At 36.9% G+C, this 24,640-nt stretch overlaps 1 protein-coding gene across 2 annotated transcripts in view; it reads left to right on the top strand.

Annotated features, from left to right (window-relative positions):
- Positions 1–8,020, top strand: part of TRIM33 (tripartite motif containing 33) — a 146,458-nt gene extending 138,438 nt beyond the window's left edge. The window contains exons 18-20 of one of the 2 annotated variants that reach the window (XM_005677991.3): positions 1,428–1,580; positions 2,949–2,999; positions 3,079–8,020. In XM_005677991.3, coding sequence (XP_005678048.2) covers positions 1,428–1,580; positions 2,949–2,999; positions 3,079–3,291 — 417 coding nt within the window. In that variant the 3' untranslated portion in view covers positions 3,292–8,020. The remainder of the gene's footprint in view (positions 1–1,427; positions 1,581–2,948; positions 3,000–3,078) is intronic. The other variant, XM_018045942.1, reaches the window with a different exon arrangement.

Raw genomic sequence — 24,640 nt, 5'->3', positions numbered from 1 at the left:
GATCAATACTTAGTTTCCACATTCTCTTTTACTTTTAAAATGGACATAAGGATTACAGGTATAATTGAAAGAGTCTTGAACTAGGAATTAGAACACTTGACTTCTAGTTCTGCCATTAACCAGCCTTATAGCTGGGGAGATTTACATAATTTTCTGCCTCTACTTTTAACTATAGAGGGGGAATTTGAACAAAATTATTTCTAAAATTCATTTGTATGATTGATTCTAAGATCTGTACCTTGGGGAGAAAAATCTCTATGCAAGTATTAATTTGAATAAAAGTACAAAGTTGAACCTTTTATAATGGTTTTGCCTTCATAAGCCCTCTTTTATGAACAATCAAGATTAATAGAAAACTGTGGGGAGAATTTGCAAGCCGTTGTGCTTTGTTTTTCTTGAAGCAGTTTTTTGTAAGGAATAAAGGCTCTAAAATCCTATAGTAAAAGGAATACCAGGGATACCTTATAAATGTGATAAAAATATGCTACACATATTGTATTTGCTTGCTGTTTGATTGTTGAATTAAGATATTATTGAATACTAGACCTGTTATATAGGGTATTGAATAGTAATTTGTTTGCCTAGGAAGGCTTAGAAATGGAAAGTATAAAAGGTTCTAGATACAAGGAAGACATTTTGTTCAGATAGTAATCATCTGACACCAGGAAGTCTGTCTTTTCTTCAAGTTCAGGGACTTTACGGTAGAAAATTACTTTCCAACATTTTCTTTTAATGAACTTTTTAAATTGTTTCTCTGTGTTCAGTTATTTTTGCAAAGATACAAATTTCTGCCCAGGAGTTGGGGCCAGAACTCCTAAGCATGACCACTAAGTGGATAGTAGGGGCTTTTTTGGTGGCTGAAGATGGTAAAGAATCTGCCTGCAGTGCAGGAAACCCAGGTTTAATTCTTGGGTTGGGAAGATCCCCTAGAGAAAGGCATGGCAACTAAATGATTAATAAAATTTTTTCTTGTGTCACTACAGTCTCACCTCTGTTGCTATGTTCAGAGTTCTGTGATACAAGGTTTTATCCTCTATAAAGGATACCATATTCTAGTAATAGCAATACATTTTGTAAACTTCTTTCCTTATTTTAAAGTCATACAATTCTGTTGGACAAGGTGGTCCCTAATACTAGTGCTTGGCTATCCTTGCTGATTAATTTTTTCCCCCCTTAATTTCCTTATTAAACATGGAACTTTGGGTCCTTCATGGAAGACCAAGGAGACTACCACATATTCTGAATGTGATTTGATTTTCATGTAATTGTGGCAGAAGATTTTGAGTACAATTCACTATACTCCACATTTGCACACAGCTGGCTTAATCAACACAGATTTTTCTCTAACATTAATATACTTCGCATTTTCAAATTAAACACCTTGGCATTTTTGGAGAATCCTTATCTATCCTTATTTGTTTCTTTAGATACCAAACTACTATAAAATTATAAAGAAACCAATGGATTTATCCACCGTGAAAAAGAAGCTTCAGAAAAAACATTCCCAACACTACCAAATCCCAGATGATTTTGTGGCTGATGTTCGTTTGATCTTCAAGAACTGTGAAAGGTTTAATGAAGTATGTTAGCTTCCAAACTATAGAGTCTTGGATTGTTAGTTTTTGTTTGTTTGCTTATTTTGTTACTGGATTTTGTTTTCCCTGCCAAGAGATTTTTTTCTAAATTCATTTGAAAAAATTATTCTGCTCCAGGTCTGTCAAAAGTAAAATTTGATTGCATCCACAGTTCCAAAGAAGAAAGTTTACTGTGTATAATTTGAAATATATACTTAAATATAATGTAACAAATTAAGAATATTATTGGATATCCCTTCCTGAATATGTTGAGGGTTGAGATAAGTATAGAAAATAGTCTGTAGTTAAGTACATTTTGTAGGAAATGATTACATACAAGCCTACATTTTGGATACATTTAGGAAAGGGATTTGTACCAGTGTCTTTGATTTCATTCGTGACCATATAAATATAGAACCTTAAAAGTATAAACTCAAGTGGCTCATCTTGACTAGTAACCCAGAGTGTATAACGTTGTTTTCGCAACATCTCAGCAATATAACTTTCATTAACTTTGGTTATGTATTTTTTTGAGAATAAAGATGAGCTATCCATGCCTTTAGTAGAAATGTGATGTATATCTCCTTCAGGGATGTTTTTGTTATCTTTGGGAAGGTCAGATTTGTTTTTGTTAAGGAATATTTTAAGTATTATAAGAGAACAAAATGGATGAGAATCCACAAGATCTTCAGATTTCTAAAAGTTTCTTTATTGCTGATAAAATTCAAGTGCCATATGAATATTGCTAAAACATTCACATTGAATCATGTGAAATGTACTCAGTTGCCTCTGGGAGCATCTAGGTGGCTTTTTAATTTCATATTAAAAATATTAGTGATAAGTTTTGTTGCCTTTATAGCAGTGTGTCACAGAGAATGTAGTAAAACCTCATTCTCTTGAAGTTAAATTAATACAGTCCCAAATTTATTCTTATTTTCTAATTCAGTTATTTTCAAATAAGTATGCTTTCATGAACCATAGCTAATAACATTTGCCAGGAAGAAGACCTATTTTAATCATACTTAAGCAATTTATAATTAACAAATTACCACACAGATGGAATTTTGATTGATTGCTGAAAGCTTGTCGGTTTAAAAAAATTTTTTCTTATATTGTTCCAAATAATTTTTTCCAACTCCTATTCAGGTTGACCTCACTAATTCAGAATTTTGAGAAAATTTCACAGTGGCTTTAGTAATAGCTTTGTAAAAAGGGAGTCCATGTTCTGTATAATTTTAGGAAGCACTTGAACTGGTCATAGCAGTTTGTTCCCCCTATTATGGCTGACTTTCGTCGCCAATCCTATGCAGTCTTATAACTTTAGAAAGGATTATAATTTCCCTTTTTTTTTTTTGACTCTGGTATCCTTTTTAGATGATGAAAGTTGTTCAAGTTTATGCAGAAACACAAGAGATTAATTTGAAGGTAAGCTTTTCAGACCATGCAAACTTGGTGAAGGAATATGCATTACCAATAGGTGAATATTCCTATCTTTTGCTTGCAGGCTGATTCAGAAGTAGCTCAGGCAGGGAAAGCAGTTGCATTGTACTTTGAAGATAAACTCACAGAGATCTACTCAGACAGGACCTTCGCACCTTTGCCAGAGTTTGAGCAGGAAGAGGATGATGGTGAGGTAACTGAGGACTCTGATGAAGACTTTATTCAGCCCCGCAGAAAACGCCTAAAGTCAGATGAGAGACCAGTACATATAAAGTAAAATGACATGAACTTAAACCAGTTGTTCAAAAAAGAAAGAAAAACTTCTATTTAAGTGTTGCTGGAATATCCTGCCTACAGTGGGCTCCTTCTTGAAGAAGATGATAGCTTTTACACAGTATTAGATTGAAATAATGGACAGAAAACACATTCTGGTCAAGAAAGGGGGAAAGGACTCTATTTGCAACTTTAAAAGTAAAAACAAAAGTGAAAGTGAAATGATTTGAAGATTTCTGTTACTTCAGAGAATGGTTCTGATTGCTAGAATGGGCTGATGTTGATGATCATTTGGTACTGATTGGTGCAAATACTGAGTGTTCAAGTACTTAAGGATCATGTCACTGGTTAAATTGTCTCTTTGGACTAGAGTGCACATTTACTAAAACAACTTTCATGTCTCTCCCTTCACACATATACAATACTGGGTTATTTTCTAGTAAAAAATCAAAGTTCTCAGACTCCTCTTTGATATCAGTGCAGATGTACATTGGATCATGCCATTGTATTTTATCTTGTTTTGATGCTGTTGGACCTTAGTTTTTATATTGGTTTAAAGAATTCGACAGTATTTTTATTTTCTGTTCGTACTTAAAGAATTTGGGAAACATGCCTATTGAACATCATTTAATCAACTCTAGTGTTCTACTGAAATAAATATGGTAACTTTTCAGTAGCAGATCATTTATAATAATCATTTCCAGAAAACACTTCCACAGAATTGCACTTCCCAATCAAATCATCTGATCACACATTTATTCCCATGAAAGGTAGAATGGTTGTTTGAAAATTAATCTAGTTTTCTGTACATTTAAAATTTGATTGAGGTGACAGCTGGCTCTTACCCCGTCTTCCTTCATATCGGTTTTCTGATAGACCACTATTGGCAAACAGTTATCTGTCAACTACCAAATGTGTAAAATTTTCTGTATTTCACTTTGTCTTATTTGTAAATAGTGAACTAAAACTTCTGGCAGATCAGCAACATTTGCTGAGCCTGTTTTTTAAGCTAATATGTATTCTTACTAATGTTCCTACCAAGAATGGATTTGTAATTAATATATGCTGTCTATTTCTAATGTTCACATTCATATTTTGAGGTTCTATCTTATTTTAATAGAGAACAGACTTCTCAGAAAATCTTCAGAAGCAGCTTATTATTAAAATATCAAAATATTGAAATAAACCCGGTGGGGTTAGATTACTCATCCGTCCACCAAGTGGGACATTTGCATGGACTGGGGGCTTTAAGGACTTAGAACAGACCTGTAAGTATATCCTGAAGATGAGCCAATCAATCCCCACTTGAATGGTTACTGGAGCGGACCCACCTTTACGACCCTGATTTTAGCACCCGAGGCAGATAAAATCACCTTGGCTCTGTTTCATTTTTCTTCTCTTCATTTGTGATGCTCAGATCCAAGATGTGTGTTCTAGACTGTGTACAGGCTTCTCTTTTGTTGAGTTAAAAGTTTTAGTCCTACTTTTGTATGGACATATTAGAATGTAAAGTGACCAAAATAGAAGACCTGCCATTAGATATTTTTCAGATGTCAGCAGATTTGTGGCAAATCATTTGCCTTTTTAAAAATTCAGCTTAAACAGTTCAGACAGTAGACTACTCAGAAAAACTTACTTGACATAATTGTCTAAGAGGTAAATATTTTTTAGTGCGTATTAAATCAAATAAAGTGCTCTAAAGAAGTTATTACACAAATTTCTTTGGGTTGTTTTTCTTTAACGTGGTGGAGGTAAACATGAATATGATTCAAGCCTTCTAATGGTGTATTAGTTTTATTATTGCTGTTGACTTCATTCTGTGGCTTTCTTGTAGCTTTTTCAGTTGTTATAAGTTAAACTTTAAAACATATACCAAAACTTATAAATTTACTCAAATTTCAAATTCTTTAGGACAGATTTCTTATAAAAGGGAAAAATTATTTTAAAATGCTTTTATCTGTGTGCATTTTCCTCTTTCCTACAACATTCATGATTTCCGTTTATCAGGAGACTTACCTAAGGGCACATTTTGGGAAGTGAGGAGTAGCAGTGTAACTTCATTTTGCCAAGCCATTGAGTGCTGATAGTTTGTGCTTGCTGTTCATGTGAATCCTTTTCATGGTCTTAGATAACATTCTACCAGAAACAAATTGTAAGTAAAATATTTGATATTTGGGGCCTTAAAAGCTAATGTGTTCCCTTAAAGACATTTACATGTTAGATGGAGATTTTGGGTTTTATTTTCGTTTAATATTGGTTCTTAAAAAGCCAGTTATTGCCAGCATATAATAGGTTCCATTCTGTTAACAGAAGGTAGGTTCATACTGATGAGGAATTACTGTTAAATTATATAACTTATCAACAAACCACCATTATATGAAGGTATTCACTATAGATTTCATTAAACCTTTGTGTCTTTCACATTTATCATTCATTGTGTTTCTAAGCTGATTTGTTCACTAACATGCCTGTTAAAGTATAAAAAGTTTATATTCAGATATCTTACATTTTCCTGTTCATTTATGTTTTAAAAAGACAAACATTGAATATCAATCCCTGAAGTCAGTTTATTTTAATACTCCCTTAAAATTGTATTTTTTGTTAAAAGGTAGTATTTTTGACTTGAAGATGTTAAGTGTTTCTTTAAACTTTCACCACACTGTATTTTTCATTTCCACTAAGAACAAAGTGTCCCTCGGTCTGTTCCTCTGGCCTAACTTTGTATTTTTTCGCACTTGGGTCAGCTGATTTAGTGAATGAGAGAATTGCTTTGCAAGGTGAAGCATGTATGTGTTCCAAAGTATGGTTAAGTTGTAGGTCAAGCTCTACTGAAACATCAAATCATTACTAGAGAAAGGTTAAGGCATTGAATCCACCATCAAATTATTCTTTTTGGAATCAACAAGGTACTTTCTGACTTCTATTCTTATATAAGGAAATTTTAAATAAATTTTAAAGTTAATTCTAATTTTTTTTGTTACAACATTGAGATTTTTAGTTACTCCAAAGAAATAACACTTTTAAATAGAAGCAAAAGGTTTATAGTGTGCAAATTGTAGATTTATCGATTACCTCAGCAGGTATCCTGCCATGTAACTATTAGTGATTAGTTTTAATAAGCCAGTAGACTTAGGTTTTTGGACTATGCTCTTGGGTTGTGGCCTACCATCCATCATTCTCTTAGTATTTAAAATGGAGTAAATGCTGTGGCCCCTTCTCCCTTGGCCTTTTAAAATCCCTTACCCATGCCCTCTAATATACAACACATGAAGTATAAAAAATGTCATTTCTTGAGGTCAGCACTGCTTAGTTGCATACTTAACATTGGATCAGTGAGTAGTTTTATAGTAGTCTACCCTCCTCAACTTCCCTAATTGAAACAATCAAGTTCTTAAGTCATGCCATGAATTCTTAACTCATACTGTCTATATTAATAATTGCTGGAGGTGATCCAAGGTGTAAGGTGAATCACAACTTGATCATCGTATACCAGACCTGGATGTTTTATTTCTCACAGTTACCTTCTCCTCGATAAAGCAATAACACTGCTTTAAGTCTGTTGCCTAATAGCATGTCATAATCCTCTCGTGGATGGTGATTTTATAGGAAAGTTTGTATGCATATCACCCAATCTATCTTTTAAAAATTAAGGAATTTAAATGTATGCTGGACCTAATGACAATATATTGTGGCATTTTATTTTAAAAATTGGGGAAAGTTGCATATTTTTTTAAAAGTAGGCATTTGAGTAAAAAAATCGAAGGTACTTTTTTAAGAAAATTTATATGCCACAGTTTACATAGACATTTCAGATTTCAACATATACTCTTGATATAATGGTTTCTTTTACTTGGTCAAAATGCACGTATAGTGTTTCTTCCATCTTAGTTCCTTGTGTTTGCCTTTGTGGTCTTTTATATATTTTTATTGTATCTGAGAAACAAAATTAACTTCAAAAATAAGTCAATTTGGAAATATTTATTATAATCAAACTACAAAATGTACAAAATTAAGTTTAGCCCTTTTCTAGCAAGTGATCTTTAAAGTTAAAAACGCTGTTATTTTAAATTCTGCAGATTTGTATGTGGGAAGGCACTGGAATGATCTTGCAAGTGCCATTGCAATATTCCCTTTCAAGTGTGGCCTAAATTTCAATCTTAAGAACGAAATGCATGTCTGCTCCTGGTCTGAAAAATGTAGGCATTAACTATATTTTAAATCACATTGAAACATGTATATAAGCCTATAACAAGAAGATTTGTGCAATTTGAAAGCCTTTTGATTTTCTATGTAGACATACCTACACACGAAAGGGTTAAATTCACAGCCTTACTAGTTCCTTGTTTCCCCTCATTATTATTCCCCTCTTCTCTCCCCTCATTATTATTACTAATACTGCAGTTACTTTTTTTTGCACATAGTTAACTACCCTTCAATATGATTCTGAAAGAAAAAGTGCTGTTTCTGTGGTATTGTATTCTCTAAATAATCATATTTAAGTTTTTTGAAACAAGGTTGCAGTTTCTAATTGTTCTATTCCTGTGTTTTTTGCTGGTGTGTAATAAAAGCAAGATTTTCTTTTCATGGTTATTTAATACATTAGCTGCCTGTAAATATTTCTTGTTATAATGCTCTGGAATGTGTTGTAGAAGTTGTATTAGATTAGTTTAAAACCTTGTTTGAAAGCCACATTGTTTTGGTTATTTCCATTAAATTAGAAAATTGAAAAAGTTTTCAAATGAATTTCTTTTTTTTTTCTTCCTCTTTGAGACTTAATCACTTAGATTTAAAAAATTTATACTCTGTGAGGCACCAGAGATACTTTCATGAACAAGATAAAATACAGTCCATGCCCTCCCAAGTGTTTATACTCCATTTGAGAATGATAGGGATTAACACAGAATATAGTTAGTAACACAGAGAAGGATCTAACCCCAAATTTTGTTGATCAGGGAAATGATCTCTCCTACTCGTAAAAGACAGGACCAGGTAAAAGAGAAAATGAAGAGAATAAATATACAGAAGCCTAAAAGTAAAAGAGAACATTTTTGTATTCCAGGACTGAAAGGGTCAGTTTAACTGGAATAGAATATAAATTGGAGTAGTAAAATATTAAGCTGAAGAACAGAGCAGGATCCTTTTCAAGCAGAATGTCTTGAAAGTTATAATAAAAGGGGCTTGGGGCTTTTTCACTGAGGTCAACAAGGAGTCCCTGAAGAATTTTAAGCAGGATGGGGCTTGGTGAGTTGACATAATTAAAATGATCTGATTATGAAGAATGAATTATGGAAGAGATTGGTACTGGAAAGGCAATTTTAGGCTATGAGTAATCTAGGTGAGCCCTAAGTTATCTGGCAGTGGAGATGGAAAATGGCAGTCAAATTTCAGAGGAATTTAAAAAGTGAGCTATCTCAGTAACTATCCCAATGGCCCAGTTACTGAGGCCATGTAGTTGCCTAAGATATTTTATGTGGTACCTATTAAAGTACGGGGAGAAAGGAATAGATTTGAGGGTTTGTTGAGTTTAAAGTTCCTCTGGAAAATTAAGGAGAAGATAGGTGTCCTTCTAGGATAGTTCTGATGCTTATCCTGGGCTGCAGATAGAATCTGTAAGATACATCAGGAATCACGTCTGTTGTATTCACTGAATATGCCTAGCACATGGTAGGCATTCACCAACAAATGTCAGAGTTGAGCCACTTGCATAATAGTAACAATGTAAGAGTATAGTATTGCCTAGGAGATTTATAGAATGAGAAGGGTAGAATCCTCAATGCCAGGAAACATTTAAGGAGTAGGAAAAAAAAAAAGACTTCAGAAGTACACTATGGTTAGTCATGGAAGAAAGCCAGGAGAGCTATAATGGAAGACAAGAGAAAAAGGCTGCAGGAAGGGATGTGAAATAATCAGTGATAAAGTGTTGGAACAAGAGATGAAGTAATGCTAAAGTGGCTGTTAACTATAGGAATTTAGAAGCCATAGATGACCTTCTTGATAAGACCTGCTCCCGTTTGGACAGCAGCAAGAGTTCAGTGGGTTAGATTAATGACTGACTGTAGGCTGTTCTTTAAAGAAATATGACTTTGGTTTTTCTTTAGGTTATTCAGAGCTAATGGTCATGAATAATTAAGTAAAACATTAGAATGAAATTTCCAAATTGTTACCTTTCTATATGCATTGTAGAGAAGAATGGATTTTGACCATTGGGCAGTCTTTGGTTGAAACCTTTTGATTTGAAGTGATAAACTTAGATTTACTGATCTGTGTATACTTTGATTATTTATGTTGAGAAATGGGGATATTCATATCCAGGTAATGGAATTGACAAGATACTATGTCAACCTTGTGGCTACAAAGGAAGTTCTCAACAACCATTTAGCTTCCTTTTTCCTGTTTCTCCTGCCTGTTACTGCCATGAAAACGGGCAGGTTAGAAATGTAAATTTTTCCCTTTTTACTGATGAGATAATAGACTTCAGTACAGGACCTTAAGACTTGTAAATCTGTCCTCTTGAAGTAGTTAACTTGTCAGCCAGTAATTTAGTTGATAGTTAGACTTCTAAATCCCAGCAGATACTCGTATTTTACCCTATATTTTTAGGGAGTAGTAAATGCAAAAATTAACAGGTAGGATACAGTTCCTAGTGCCAGCTTTTCAAGCTTCCTTTTCATGTTCCTTGACCCTCAGATAGTGTTAAATATAGCACTGTTCTTTTGTTTACAAATATCTCGGTGATTTGGAAAGGCTACAAGGACATCAGTTTCTGCAATATGGCAGACTGCATGCCCTGAGGAACCCTGATGGTCCAAACATCTGAAATGCTGAATAAGACTCAGTTAAAAACAAAAACCTTGTTTAAGGGTATTGCTGAGTTAGGAAGGAAGATGCTCAAAGCTCCACCCTGTCACCTGTAGCATTTTTGCCAAAAGTATTTGGCCTGAATCTAATCATGTGGAATAGACATAAATAGAATGTTTTTTACAGAGATGCTTGATATGAATTCTTAAAGTAACTGTTTTGTAAAACAAATGTACAGTCTATTCTAGATCAGTTACATGCAGTGCATGACCTTAGATTTGATCTTGAATTAAATAATCCCAGCCATTAAAATATTTTAGGTACATCTGTGAAAATTTGTATATGAACTCTTAAATGATATGGAATGTTTAATTTCCTTAGGTGTGATAATAGATTTGTGCTTATATAGAAAATCCCTTTTTTCGTAGGAGATGGCATGCTCTAATATCTAGGGATGAATTATTATCATAAATGGCTAGGCAAAATATGGGTGTATGTATGATAGTGCATATGTGCCAGGAAAACTGGTAAGTCAGGTAAAGGTAGATGAGTGCATATTGTTTGGAACTTGTGAGAAGAGACTTGAAAATTTTCAAAATAAAATTAATGGGTGGGACAAAAAGCATGAATCCAGAGAAGAGTTAAGAGGACCATTGCTCCAGGTGTCCTTAGGACTTTGGAATGAGATCAAAGTATAAGGCCAATCTAATTGTGAAGTCAGAATGAGTTGTTTTTCTAAAACCTGGGACCTCAAAATATGATATACTCAATGAAAGAATAAACCAGAATAGCCTACTTCAGAGAGGAAACTAGGTACAGGGAAGAAAAAAAAATCTTCCCTAAGAATTTGTACCCACAAGCCAACACTGACTCACATTATTTATCCAGTCATAGAAATTAAAGTGGGTTTAGGTTAGAGGTGATACAGCTACTTAACAGAATTAATGTTAATACTCTTACAGAAACCACTTGAGACCCAATCTCCAATAATGTTCGTAGGTAATGTGCCAATAGTCTTGGATTCATTCAGAATGGCAAAAATGAGGAGTTTTCTTAAAATTGGGAGAAACAGTGGATTTTTACCCATAATGACTATATTGGATGAGTGTTCAAAGACTTTTTTTTAAATATGTCTAAAATTGGGATGGCATTGTAGTATATTTTGGCTATGTTCGTGGTCAAAAAAAATGGCATATCCTTCAATATCTGATGACTTAGTTTCATTGAAATACAATACCGGGAATAGAGCATCAACAATTTGAGAAGGAAAAAGAGGATTAAAAATGGTGGAGGTGCGGGATAACAAGAGTTCATGGAAAGAAAAATAACCAGTCAGACCTAAGATATTTAGAAATAAAAAACAGATGAAAGACCAAGATGAAATTATACAGAATGCAGCATATTACAGAGTATATGAAGGAGAGGTTAAAGGACATTGAGAATATATGGAGAAGGTCAAGGAACATCTAATTAAAGTATGAAATGGAGATGATAGAATACTTATGGATGATACTTGAGGGCATTTGGCTAAGAATTTGCCAAATTTGAAGTAAATACATCTTCAAATTGGTGGCGTCTGGGGAAAAATCATTATCTAGATCTACTGAGCTGAGTTGTGGGAGATAAACAAAAAGTGAGAAGTCAGAGTAATACTCCTACAAAGCAAAACCACCAAACTAGAAGGTCTTCAAAGAGTAAGAGAAGCGCTCTCCTGAAAGTAACAGTAGTCTTAACAGCTGTTTAGGACTAACAGTGAAAACCAGAAGACAGTGGAATAATATTTTAGAGATTGAGAGGACACTGTTAGGCCAGAATTTTGTATCCAAAACTATCAAAAAAGGCAAGCACGTTTTGCCTAATAAGGGTTTACTACTAATATGTCTACTTTTTTTTTTTTTTTTTAGTTTTTTATTTTTTTAATTTTAAAATCTTTAATTCTTACATGCGTTCCCAAACATGAACCCCCCTCCCACCTCCCTCCCCATAACATCTCTGTGGGTCATCCCCATGCACCGGCCCCAAGCATGCTGTATCCTGCGTCAGACATAGACTGGCGATTCAATTCTTACATGATAGTATATATGTTAGAATGCCATTCTCCCAAGTCATCCCACCCTCTCCCTCTCCCTCTGAGTCCAAAAGTCCGTTATACACATCTGTGTCTTTTTTCCTGTCTTGCATACAGGGTCGTCATTGCCATCTTTCTAAATTCCATATATATGTGTTAGTATACTGTATTGGTGTTTTTCTTTCTGGCTTACTTCACTCTGTATAATTGGCTCCAGTTTCATCCATCTCATCAGAACTGATTCAAATGAATTCTTTTTAATGGCTGAGTAATACTCCATTGTGTATATGTACCACAGCTTTCTTATCCATTCATCTGCTGATGGACATCTAGGTTGTTTCCATCTATTTTTCCACTAATAGATGGAGAAATATACCATGTTCATGGATCAGAAGAATCAATATAGTGAAAATGAGTATACTACCCAAAGCAATTTACAAATTCAATGCAATCCCTATCAAGCTACCAGCCATATTTTTCACAGAACTAGAACAAATAATTTCAAGATTTGTATGGAAATACAAAAAACCTCGAATTGCCAAAGCAATCTTGAGAAATAAGAATGGAACTGGAGGAATCAACTTGCCTGACTTCAGGCTCCACTACAAAGCCACAGTCATCAAAACAGTATGGTACTGGCACAAAGACAGACATACAGATCAATGGAACAAAATAGAAAGCCCAGAGATAAATCCACACACATATGGACACCTTATCTTTGACAAAGGAGGCAAGAATATACAATGGAGTAAAGACAATCTCTTTAACAAGTGGTGCTGGGAAAACTGGTCAACCACTTGTAAAAGACTGAAACTAGATCACTTTCTAACACTGCACACAAAAATAAACTCAAAATGGATTAAAGATCTAAATGTAAGACCAGAAACTATAAAACTCCTAGAGGAGAACGTAGGCAAAGCACTCTCAGACATACATCACAGCAGGATCCTCTATGATCCACCTCCCAGAATTCTGGAAATAAAAGCAAAAATAAACAAATGGGATCTAATTAAAAGCTTCTGCACAACAGAGGAAAATATAAGCAAGGTGAAAAGACAGCCTTCTGAATGGGAGAAAATAATAGCAAATGAAGCAACTGACAAACAACTAATCTCAAAAATATACAAGCAACTTATGCAGCTCAATTCCAGAAAAATAAACAACCCAATCAAAAAATGGGCCGAAGAACTAAATAGACATTTCTCCAAAGAAGACATACAGATGGCTAACAAACACATGAAAAGATGCTCAACATCACTCATTATTAGAGAAATGCAAATCAAAACCACAATGAGGTACCACTTCACACCAGTCAGAATGGCTGTGATCCAAAAATCTGCAAGCAATAAATGCTGGAGAGGGTGTGGAGAAAAGGGAACCCTCCTACGCTGTTGGTGGGAATGCAAACTAGTACAGCCACTATGGAGAACAGTGTGGAGATTCCTTAAAAAATTGCAAATAGAACTACCTTATGACCCAGCAATCCCACTGCTGGGCATACACACCAAGGAAACCAGAATTGAACGAGACACATGTACCCCAATGTTCATCGCAGCACTGCTTATAATAGCCAGGACATGGAAACAACCTAGATGTCCATCTGTCTACATTAAATGAATGTGAGGGTTTACTCCAAGAAAAGCAGAAACAAAAATCTAAGACATAGTGAGGAATGGTGACCAAAGAAAATGGTTAATGAGGGTAAACTTGATAAACAATAATGTCAGTTTTTGCGAGTTAAAAAAAAGGCTGAATGATTTATAGCAACAGCATTTCTGCTTCCTGGAAACTGGAAAAAACATAAAGCCCCTGAAGGTGGTCCTGTGTGCAGACAGCAGATGAGGAACCGTCTCTTCAAGAAAATGTGAAAATTCTGTTGGTTCAACTGTTAACAGGTTCTGAATATTCCAAGACTCCCTCCTCTCCCTTGTAATCTCTGTGACATAGACACTTCAGACTGCTGCAGCCCAAAACACAGGCTTCCTCTCAACTCCTAGTTGGAAGGCTCTCTTCCTAGGAAAAGCAGGACATCTGTCTCATTTTGCCCCTAGCTACGTGTTGTTGGTGCCAAGTCTTGAGTGTGGTTAGAAGTGAGAGCACTCTTCTGTTCAGCCTCCACTCAGAATGGAGGCTCCACCTTGAATGTGGCATGCTTAAAATACTGGGACACTGATCACCTTTGCCCTGTCTCATGAAGTGGTGGTTCTAGGAGAGGCAAACTGAGACCTCAGGCTGCTTTCCCACCTCCTCCACTGAGCTTCTAGGGGTGTCACACAGAAATTTGATATTGTCTAAGCTTGGGCTTAAGAGATTTTGCCTTGAAGGAGAAGCAGTTAATGAAACCAATATCTCCTTTTCTTTTGTGAAGGAAGTGACTTCGTTTTTCAACAGAGCATTGATAACTTCATACCTGAGGGCGCACTAATTGTTCAGTCACCAAGTTGTGTCTTAACTCTTCATGACCCTGTGCGCTACAGCACACCAGGCTTCCCTGTCCCTCACAGTCTCCTGGAGTATGTCCAAGTTCACGTCCATTGGATCGGTGATGCCTTCCAAATGTCTCATCCTCTGTTGCCCTCTTCTGCCTTCAGTCATTCCTGGCATCAGGGTCTTTTCCAGCGAGTCAGCTGTTCGCATCAGGTGGCCAAAGTATTAGAGCTTCAGCGTTAGTCCTTCCAATGAATATTCAGGGTTGATTTCCTTTAAAATTGTCTTGTTTGACCTCCTTGCTTTCCAAGGGACTCTCAAGATTCTTTGTCATCACAATTTGGAAGCACCAGTTCTTTGGTGCTCTGCCTTCTTTATTGTCCAGCTTTCATATCCATACATGACTACTGGAAAGACTAAAAGACCTTTGTTGGTTAGGCAATGTGTTTGCTTTTAAATACAGTCTAGGTTTGTCATAGCTTTCCTGCCAAGAAGTAACTGTCTTCAGTTTCATGGCTGCAGTCACCATCCACAGTGATTGTGGAGGCCGAGAAGAGGACACACTAGAGGATGTGACAAGAGACAACTGAGATGACATTCAAGATACAGTCTTAAACTGTAAGTCACTAGTTTATAAGGGCTTCCCTGATAGCTCAGTTGGTAAAGAATCTGCCTGCAGTGCAGGAGACCCTGGTTCAATTGCTGGGTCGGGAAGATTTGCTGGAGAATGGAAAGGCTACCCACTCTAGTATTTTGGCCTAGAGAATTCCATGGACTGTTTAGTCCATGGGATCACAAAGAGTTGGACACAATTGAGCAACTTTCACTTTCGACTAGTTTATAGGGAATGAGGTAGCTTGAAGGAGCCAATCCCTAGGATTGTAAGTTTTGAACAGATTTCTACCTTTAAGGGCGCCAGAATATGCCAACGTGATTGGAGCAGTTTATAGAGCACTTTTATGCCCCACAACATTGTTGTAAACAGTACATGAGTGTAACAGCTGAGCATAGTCAAAGAAACAAGGGAGCCCTACTAAACCCCAAGACCTTGTGATTATACGCAAAGCTGTACCTCTTGAGGTACATTGGAAGCTTAATACTAGGAGAGGGGAGGAGGTAACATTTAACTAAATTTCAGTTCAGTCACTCAGTCATGTCTGACTTGTGGCCCATGGACTGCAGCGTGCCAGACCTCTGTCCATTACCAAGTTCCAGAACTTGCTCAAAACTCATGTACATCGACTTGGTGATGCCATCCAACCATCTCATCCTCTGTTGTCCCTTCTCTTCCTGCCTTCAATCTTTTCCCAGCATCAGGGTCTTTTCCAATGAGTCAGTTCTTCACATCAGGTGGCCAAAGTATTGGAGCTTCAGCTTCTGCATCAGTCCTTCCAATGAGTATTCAGGACTGACTTCCTTTAGGATTGACTGGTTTGATCTTGCAGTCCAAGGGACTCTAAATAGTCTTCAACATCACAGTTGAAAAGCATCAATTCTTCAGTGCTCAGCTTTCTTTATAGTCCAACTCTCACACCCATACATGACTACTGGAAAAACCATCGCTTTGACTAGATGGACCTTTGTTGACAAAGTAATGTCTGGTTTTTAATATGCTGTCTAGGTTGGTCATAGCTTTTCTTCCAAGGAGCAAGCATCTTTTAATTCTATGGCTGCAATCACCATCTGTAGTGATTTTGGAGCCTAAGAAAATAAAGTCCGTCACTGTTTCCATTGTTTCCCCATCTATTTGCCATGAAGTGATGGGACCAGATGCCATGATCTTAGTTTTTTGAATGCTGAGTTTTAAGCCAGTTTTAAGACACTAAATTTCAGACAGTCACAAGTACCAATCCTTGGAGGTGAGGGAGGGGAAGGACCCATTGCTACAATGCATTATCTAAAATCTTCAGTTCCTGACAAATAGTCATGCAAAGAAACGGGAGTGTAACTCCCACTGGAAATAAAGCATTCAGCAGAAACTGCCTGTGAGCGTGACAAGAGACACTTGAAAATAAAACTAAAGGAAACCATGGTTAAAAAGTAAATGAAGATATGATGACCGTGTTACATCACATGGAGAATATCCATAGAGAGACATTCAAAAGAAATGGAGGGACTTCGCCGGTGGTCCAGTGGTTAAGACGCCACACTTCCACTGCAGGGGACACAGGTTTGATCCCTGGTCAGGGAAGTTTTGAAGGCTGTGTAGTACAGCCAAAAAAAAAAAAAAAAGGAAATTTTGGAGTTGAAAAGTACAATTTTAAAAATTCACTAGAGAGGCTCCAACATCAAGTGAACTTGAAGAATGAATAGATGAACGTGAAGTTGGATCAATAGAAATTTTTTAAAAAATGAATACAGCTTCAGCAAAATGTGGGACACCATTAAAGGTTCTAACATAAGCAGGATGGGAATACCAGGAGAGGAGAGAAAGAAGTAAAAATACTCAAAGAATTTCCACGAAGTACTGTAAATCAATAACTTTATAGTCCAGGAAATTTAGTGAACCCAAATATGATAAAAGCGAATCTTCAGAGATATAAAATTTTAAAGTGTCAAAGACACAGAATATCTTGAAAGAAGCAGGAGGAAAACAACCTACTTTCAAAGGAGTAAGGTTAACAATTGACTTCACAACAGTAACACTGGAGACCAGAAGGCTACAGATAAAATTCAAAATGCTCAGAGGAAAAGAGTGTCAACCAAGAATGCTATATCCAGCAAAGGTCTCCTTCAGAAGTAAAAGTAAATTGAAGACTTTTTCAGATAAAGCCAAGATGTCACAGAATTTGTTGCTAGGAGATCTGACTTACAAAAAATTTAAGGAGGAGTTAAGGTTGAAAGCAAATGACACCATGTGGTAATCTGAATCTGTTTCAGTAAAGATAATTGTATAATATGTTATGTAACTATATAAACATAAATGCATATTTTCCTTCTCAATTGTAAATAGCAACTGTATGGAACAATATGTATATTATATGTCATTGGACCCAGACTGAAATATATGTACATTGTATTTGCTAATAACAGCATAAAGGAGGTGGGTGGGAGTTATATTGGCATAAGGAAATAACTATACAGTTGACCCTTGAACAACATGGGGTTGGGGCACTGCATTTGAAAATCCGTGTGTAACCTTATAGTTGGCCCTCTCTATCTGTTGCTCTGCATCCAGGGATTCAGCCAACGGTAGGTTGTGTAGTACTATAGAATGTATTTATTGAAGAAATGCCATGTATAAGTGGACCCATGCTGTTCAAACCCATGTTGTCAACATTTAAATTGGTTAAATAATTATAAAGTCTATTGTTGGGTTTATAACAGTAATGAAATTTTATGTATAATATTACAAAAACGCGGAAACTGGAATAGAGCTATAAGTAATATTCCTATAAGGAATTAGCTAGGAAACCCGTAGCTGATCATGTTAAGATGTGTATGGTAACCTAGAAAAAAACCTTCAAAATGTACAGTGAAAATTCGAAGACATTAAAATACTACTTTGGAAAATACTTACTTAAAGCAAAATAAGGCATTAAAAGAGGACTAAAAGTAAAGACATGAGACAGAGAAAGTAAAAATTTAGGCAGTAATCCAATGATGTTAATAAAAACAACAGTAAATGTGATGATTAAGCAATCCAACTGAATGACTGAGATGGTCAGACTGGATAGATAAATATATATTGTCTTCAGGAAATATAGATTCAAAGATACAAATAGACTGAAATAATAGAAGGGAGTAAAATGTGTCCTGCAAACAGCAACCCCAATAAACTTGGATTGCTTACCCTTTGAGAGAGAATAACTTTAGAACAAGACATAGTATGAGGACCATTTTATAAAGTGATTAAGTGTCAGTCCACATCAGGGAGATTTAACAATTACACATTTACCTACTAATAGCACAAAAATACAAGACAGCGAAAAACTGATAGACATGAAGGGAGGTACAACAATAATGGTTGGAGATTTCAGTATCCCACTTTGAATAATGGGTGATACAACCAGAAAGAACAATGAAGCAAGATGAACAAAACTATAAACCAGCTGATCTAAAAGTCTAAGAGGATAGAAATAATGCAAAATGTTTTTCATCAACAATGAAATCAGAATAGAAAAAAGTCTGAGAAAAATCACAAATAAGTAAATTATTAAGTGTAACACTCAACCAGTGGTTCAAAGAAGAAAAGGGAAATCAGGATATACTCTGAGATGAAAAAAAGTAACACAAAATATAAGAACTTATGAAATTCAGTTAACATTGCTTAGAGGGAAATGTATAGCTATAAATACCTATGGTAAGAAAAATATTGAATCAATAGCTTAACCTTCTGGTGGGCTTCCCTGGTAGCTCAGATGGTAAAGAATCTGCCTGCATTGCAGGAGGTGGTTTATTTGCTAAGTCGTGTCCAACTCTTGCAACCCCATGGGCTGTAGCCTGCCAGGCTCCTCTGTCCATGGGATTTTCCAGGCAAGAATACTGGAGTGGGTTGCCATTTTCTCTGGTTCCATTCTCCAGATACCCTGGAGAAGGGTTAGGCTACCTGCTCCAGTATTCTTGGGCTTCCCTGGTGGCTCAGACCGTAAAGAATCTACCTGCAATGCAGGAGACCCTGGTTCAAGACCTGGGTGGGGAAGATTCCCCTGGAGAAGGGAATGGAAACCTGCTCCAGTATTGTTGCCTGGAGACAGGAGCCTGGCAGGCCCCAGTCCATCAGGTCGCAGAGTCAGACATGACCAAGTGACTAAGCACAGCATAGGCACCCCACTCCAGCACTCTTGCCTGGAAAACCCCATGGACAGAGGAGCCTGGTAGGCTGCAATCCATGGGGTCGCAAAGAGTTGGACACGACTGAGTGACCTCACTTTCACTTTTCACTTTCATGCATTGGAAAAGGAAATGGCAACCCACTCCAGTGTTCTTGCCTGGAGAATCCCAGGGATGGCGGAGCCTGTTGGGCTCGTTTATGGGGTTGCACAGAGTCAGACATGACTGAAGCGACTTAGCAGCAGCAGCAGCAACCTTCTAACTTAAGACACTGAAAATATATAGCAAACTGCACCTAAAGCAAACAAAGGAGAGACAAGAGCTAAAATTTATGAAATACCTAAAGACAATAGAGAAAAAAATGAATAAAACCAAAAGCTGATTCTTTGAAAAGATCAACAGAATTGACAAACTTTTAGCTAAATTAACCAAGGGGAAAAAAAGATTCTAATTACTAGAATCCAGTGAAGGATGGAATGTTATCACTGATCTTTTTTGCCTTTTTTTTTTTTTGCCTTGTTTTTTTTTAATTGAAGTACAGTTGATTTACAATACTGTGTTAGTTTCAGGTGTATAGCACAGCTATTCAGTTTCATGTATATTTCATGTATGTATTATGTGTTCAGATTTTTTAATAGGTTATTACAAAATATTGAGTATAGTTCTCTGTACTAGACAGTACCGAGAGGTCCCTGTTGGTTACCCATTTTGTATATAGTAGTATATATTTCCTTCCTACCACTGGTCTTATTAGAAACAAAAGGATTATGGGACTTCCCTGGTGGTCCAGTGGTTAAGACTGTTCTTCCACTGCAGGGGGCACAGTTACCACCTCTGGTGGGGGAACTGAGGTCCTGAGTGCTGCAAGGGATCACTCTCTCACTCCCCACCCAAAAAAAGGATAAGAGAATACAATAAGTGATTGTGTGACAACAAATTAGATAAACCTAGATGAATAAATTCCTAGGGAAACAAACTACTAAAACTAAAGGAAAAAATAGATAAGCTGAATAGGCCTCTAACAAGTGAAGAGTCTGAAGTAGTAATTTTAAAAACAAAACACTACCCACAAAGAAAACCTGGCTCAATTGGCTTCACTACTGAATTTAAAGAATTTATATCAATTTTTCACAAAATGGTCCCAAAAATAGATAATAAGGGAATAGTTTCCAATTTTATGAGGCATTACCTTGATACCAAAACCAGACGTCATTAAGAAAGGACTACAGACAAATATCTATTACTATGGACGTACAGGTCAACAAAACACTAGCTAACTAAATGAAGCAACATAAAAACGAATTATACACTGTGACCAAGTAGGATTTATCTGAGGGATGTAAAGTTAGTTCAACATCTGAAAGTCAACATGATATCAATTGAATCAATACAATAAAAAACAAATTACATCATCTGAGTAGATGGAAGAAAAACACTTGACAGAATCTAGAACCCCTTCATGATTAAAAAAAACAAAAAAAGATAAACTAGGAGTAGAAAGGTGCTTTCTCAACCTGACTAAGGACATCTATGAAAAATCCGTGATATTGAATATCACATCATGGTAATCCAAGTCTGTGCCCCGACCAGTAACACTGAAGAAGCTGAAGTTGAACAGTTTATGAAGACCTACAAGAACTTCTAGAACTAACACCCAAAAGAGATTTCCTTTTCATTATACAGCACTGGAATGCAACAGTAGGAAGTCAAGAGACACCTGGAGTAACATGCAGATTTGGCCTTGGATTACAGAATGAAGCAGAGCAAAGGCTAAAAGAGTTCTACCAAGAGAATGCACTGGTCATAGCAAACACTCTCTTCCAACAACAAAAGAGAAGACTCTACACATGGACATCACCAGATGGTCAATACCGAAATCAGATTGATTATATTCTCTGCAGCCAAAAATGGAACAGCTCTCTATAGTCAGCAAAAACAAGACCGGGAGCTGACTGTGGCTCAGACCATGAACTCCTTGCCAAATTAAGACTTAAATTGAAGAAAGTAGGGAAAACCACTAGACTATTCAGGTATGACCTAAATCAAATCCCTAATGATTATACAGTGGAAGTGAGAAATAGATTTAAGGGACTAGATCCGATATTCAGAGTGCCTGATGAACTATGAACAGAGGTTCATGACATTGAATAGGAGACAGGGATCAAGACCATCCCCAAGAGAAAGAAATGTGAAAAGGCAAAGTGGCTGTCTGAAGAGGCCTTACAAATAGCTGTGAAAAGAAGAGAAGCAAAAAGCAAAGGAGAAAAGGAAAGATATAGACAGAATGCAGAGTTCCAAAGAATAGAAAGGAGAGATAAGAAAGCCTTCCTCAGTGATCAGTGCAAAGAAATAGAGGAAAATAATAGAATGGGAAAGACTAGAGATCTCTTCAAGAAAATTAGAGATATCAAGGGAACATTTCATGCAAAGATGGACTCAATAAAGGACAGAAATGGTATGGACTTAACAGAAGCAGAAAAACATCTATTTCTACTTTATTGATGATGCCAAAGCCTTTGACTGTGTGGATCACAATAAACTGTGGAAAATTCTGAAAGAGATGGGAATACCAGACCACCTGACCTGCCTGTTGAGAAACCTGTATGCAGGTCAGGAAACAACAGTTTCAGTTAGAACTGGACATGGAACAACAGACTGGTTCCAAATAGGAAAAGGAGTACATCAAAGCTGTATATTGTCACCCTGCTTATTTAACTTCTATGCAGAGTGCATTATGAGAAGCGCTGGGCTGGAGGAAACAGCAGCTGGAATCAAGTTGCTGGGAGAAATATCAGTAACCTCAGATATGCAGATGACACCACCCTTACAGCAGGAAGTGAAGACCTAAAGAGCTTCTTGATGAAAGTGAAAGAGGGGAGTGAAAAAGTTGGAAGCTAAACATTCAGAAAACTAAGATCATGGCATTCAGTCCCATCACTTCATGGCAAATAAATGGGGAAACAGTGGAAACAGTGACAGACTTTATTTTGGGGGCCTCCAAAATCACTGCAGATGGTGATTGCAGCCATGAAATTAAAAGATGCTTACTCCTTGGAAGGAAGCATATATTAAAAAGCAGAGAGATTTCTTTGTCAACAAAGGTCCATCTACTCAAGGCTATGATTTTTCCAGTAGCCATGTATGGAAGTGGGAGTTGGACTATAAAGAAAGCTGAGCACTGAAGAATTGATGCTTTTGAACTGTGGTGTTGGAGAAGACTCTTGAGTCCCTTGGACTGCAAGGAGATCCAACCAGTCTATCCTAAAGGAGATCAGTCCTGGGTGTTCATTGGAAGGACTGATGTTGAAGCTGAAACTCCAATACTTTGGCCACCTGATCCAAAGAGCTGACTCATTTGAAAATACCCTGATGCTGGGAAATATTGAAGGCAGGAGAAGGGGATGACAGAATGAGATGGTTGGATGGCATCACCGACTCAATGGACATGGGCTTGGGTGAACTCCAGGAGTTGGCGATGGACAGGGAGGCCTGGCATGCTGTGGTTCATGGGGTCGCAAAGAGACAGACATGACTGAGTGACTGAACTGAACAGAAGCAGAAGGTATTAAGAAAAGGTGGCAGTAATACACAGAAGAGCTATAGAGAAAAGATCATCACAACCCATATAATCATGATGGTGTGATCACTGACCTAGAGCCAGACATCCTGGAATGTGCAGTCAAGTGGCCCTTAGGAAGCATCACTACAAACAAAGCCAGTGGAGGTGATGGAATTCCAGTTGAGCTATTTCAAATCCTGAAAGATGATGCTGTGAAAGTGCTGCACTCAATATGCCAGCAAATTTGGAAAACTCAGCAGTGGTCACAGGACTGGAAAAGGTCAGTTTTCACTCCAGTCCCAAAGAAAGGCAATGCCAAAGAATGCTAAAACGACTGCATAATTGTACTCATCTCACATGCTAGTGAAATAATGCTCAAAATTCTCGAAGCCAGGCTTCAACAGTACATGAACTGTGAACTTCCACATGTTCAAACTGGTTTTAGAAAAGGCAGAGGAACCAGAGATCAAATTGCCAACCTCTGCTGGATCATGGAAAAAGCAAGAGAGTTCCAGAAAAACATCTATTTCTGCTTTATTAACTATGCCGAAGCCTTTGTGTGGATCACAATAAACTGGAAAATTCTGAAAGAGATGGGCATACCAGACCACCTGACCTGCCATCTGTATGCATGTCAGGAAGCAACAGTTAGAACTGGACATGGATCAACAGACTGATTCCAAATAGGAAAAGGAGTATGTCAAGGCTGTATATTTTCACCCTGCTTATTTAACTTCTATGCAGAGTACATCATGAGAAACGCTGGGCTGGAAGAAGTACACGCTGGAATCAAGTTGCCGGGAGAAATATCAACCTCAGATACGTAGATGACACCACCCTTATAGCAGAAAGTGAAGAACTAAAGAGCTTCTTGATGAAAGTGAAAGAGGAGAGTGAGAGAGTTAGCTTAAAGGTCAACATTCAGAAAACTAATATGGCATCTGGTACCATCACTTCATGGCAAATAGATGGGGAAACAGGGGAAACAGTGGAAACAGTGACAGACTTTATGTGGGGGCCCCACAATCACTGCAGATGGTGACTGCAGTCATGAAATTTAAAGACGCTTGCTCCTTGGAAGAACAGTTATGACCAACCTAGACAGCATATTAAAAAGCAGAGAGAGATTACTTTGCCAACAAAGGTCAATCTAGTCAAAGCTATGGTTTTTCCAGTCATATATGGATGTGAGAGTTGGACCATAAAGAAAGCTGAGTGCTGGAAAACTGATGCTTTTGAACTGAGGTGTTGGAGAAGACTCTTGAGAGTCCCTTGGACTGCAAGGAAATCTAACCAGTCAATCCTAAAAGAAATCAATCCTTGAATATTCATGGGAACGACTGATGCTAAGGCTGAAACTCCAATACTTTGACCACTTGATGTGAAGAACTGACTCATTGGAAAAGACCCTGATGCTGGGAAAGTTTGAAGGCCAGAGGAGAAGGGGATGACAGAGGATGAGATGGTTGGATGGCATCACCGACTCAATGGACATGAGTTTTGAGTAAACTCTAGGAGTTGGTAATGGACAGGGAGCCCTGGCGTGCTGCAGTCCATGTGGTCACAAAGATTAGGACACAACTGAGCAATTAAGTGTATAACACAGGAATTAAATTTAACCAAATGAGTGCAAAACTTAAATTCTGAATAGTATAAAACAGAATTAAAAGATCTGAGTACTTAGAAAAGCATCTCATTCATGGATCAGAATACTTAACATTGTTGATA

The sequence above is a fragment of the Capra hircus genome, chromosome 3, assembly GCF_001704415.2.
Source record: "Capra hircus breed San Clemente chromosome 3, ASM170441v1, whole genome shotgun sequence".
Classification (NCBI taxonomy): Eukaryota; Metazoa; Chordata; class Mammalia; order Artiodactyla; family Bovidae; genus Capra; species Capra hircus.
The sequence above is the reverse complement of the archived record's forward strand: the minus strand, read 5'-3'. Positions and strand labels throughout refer to the sequence as shown.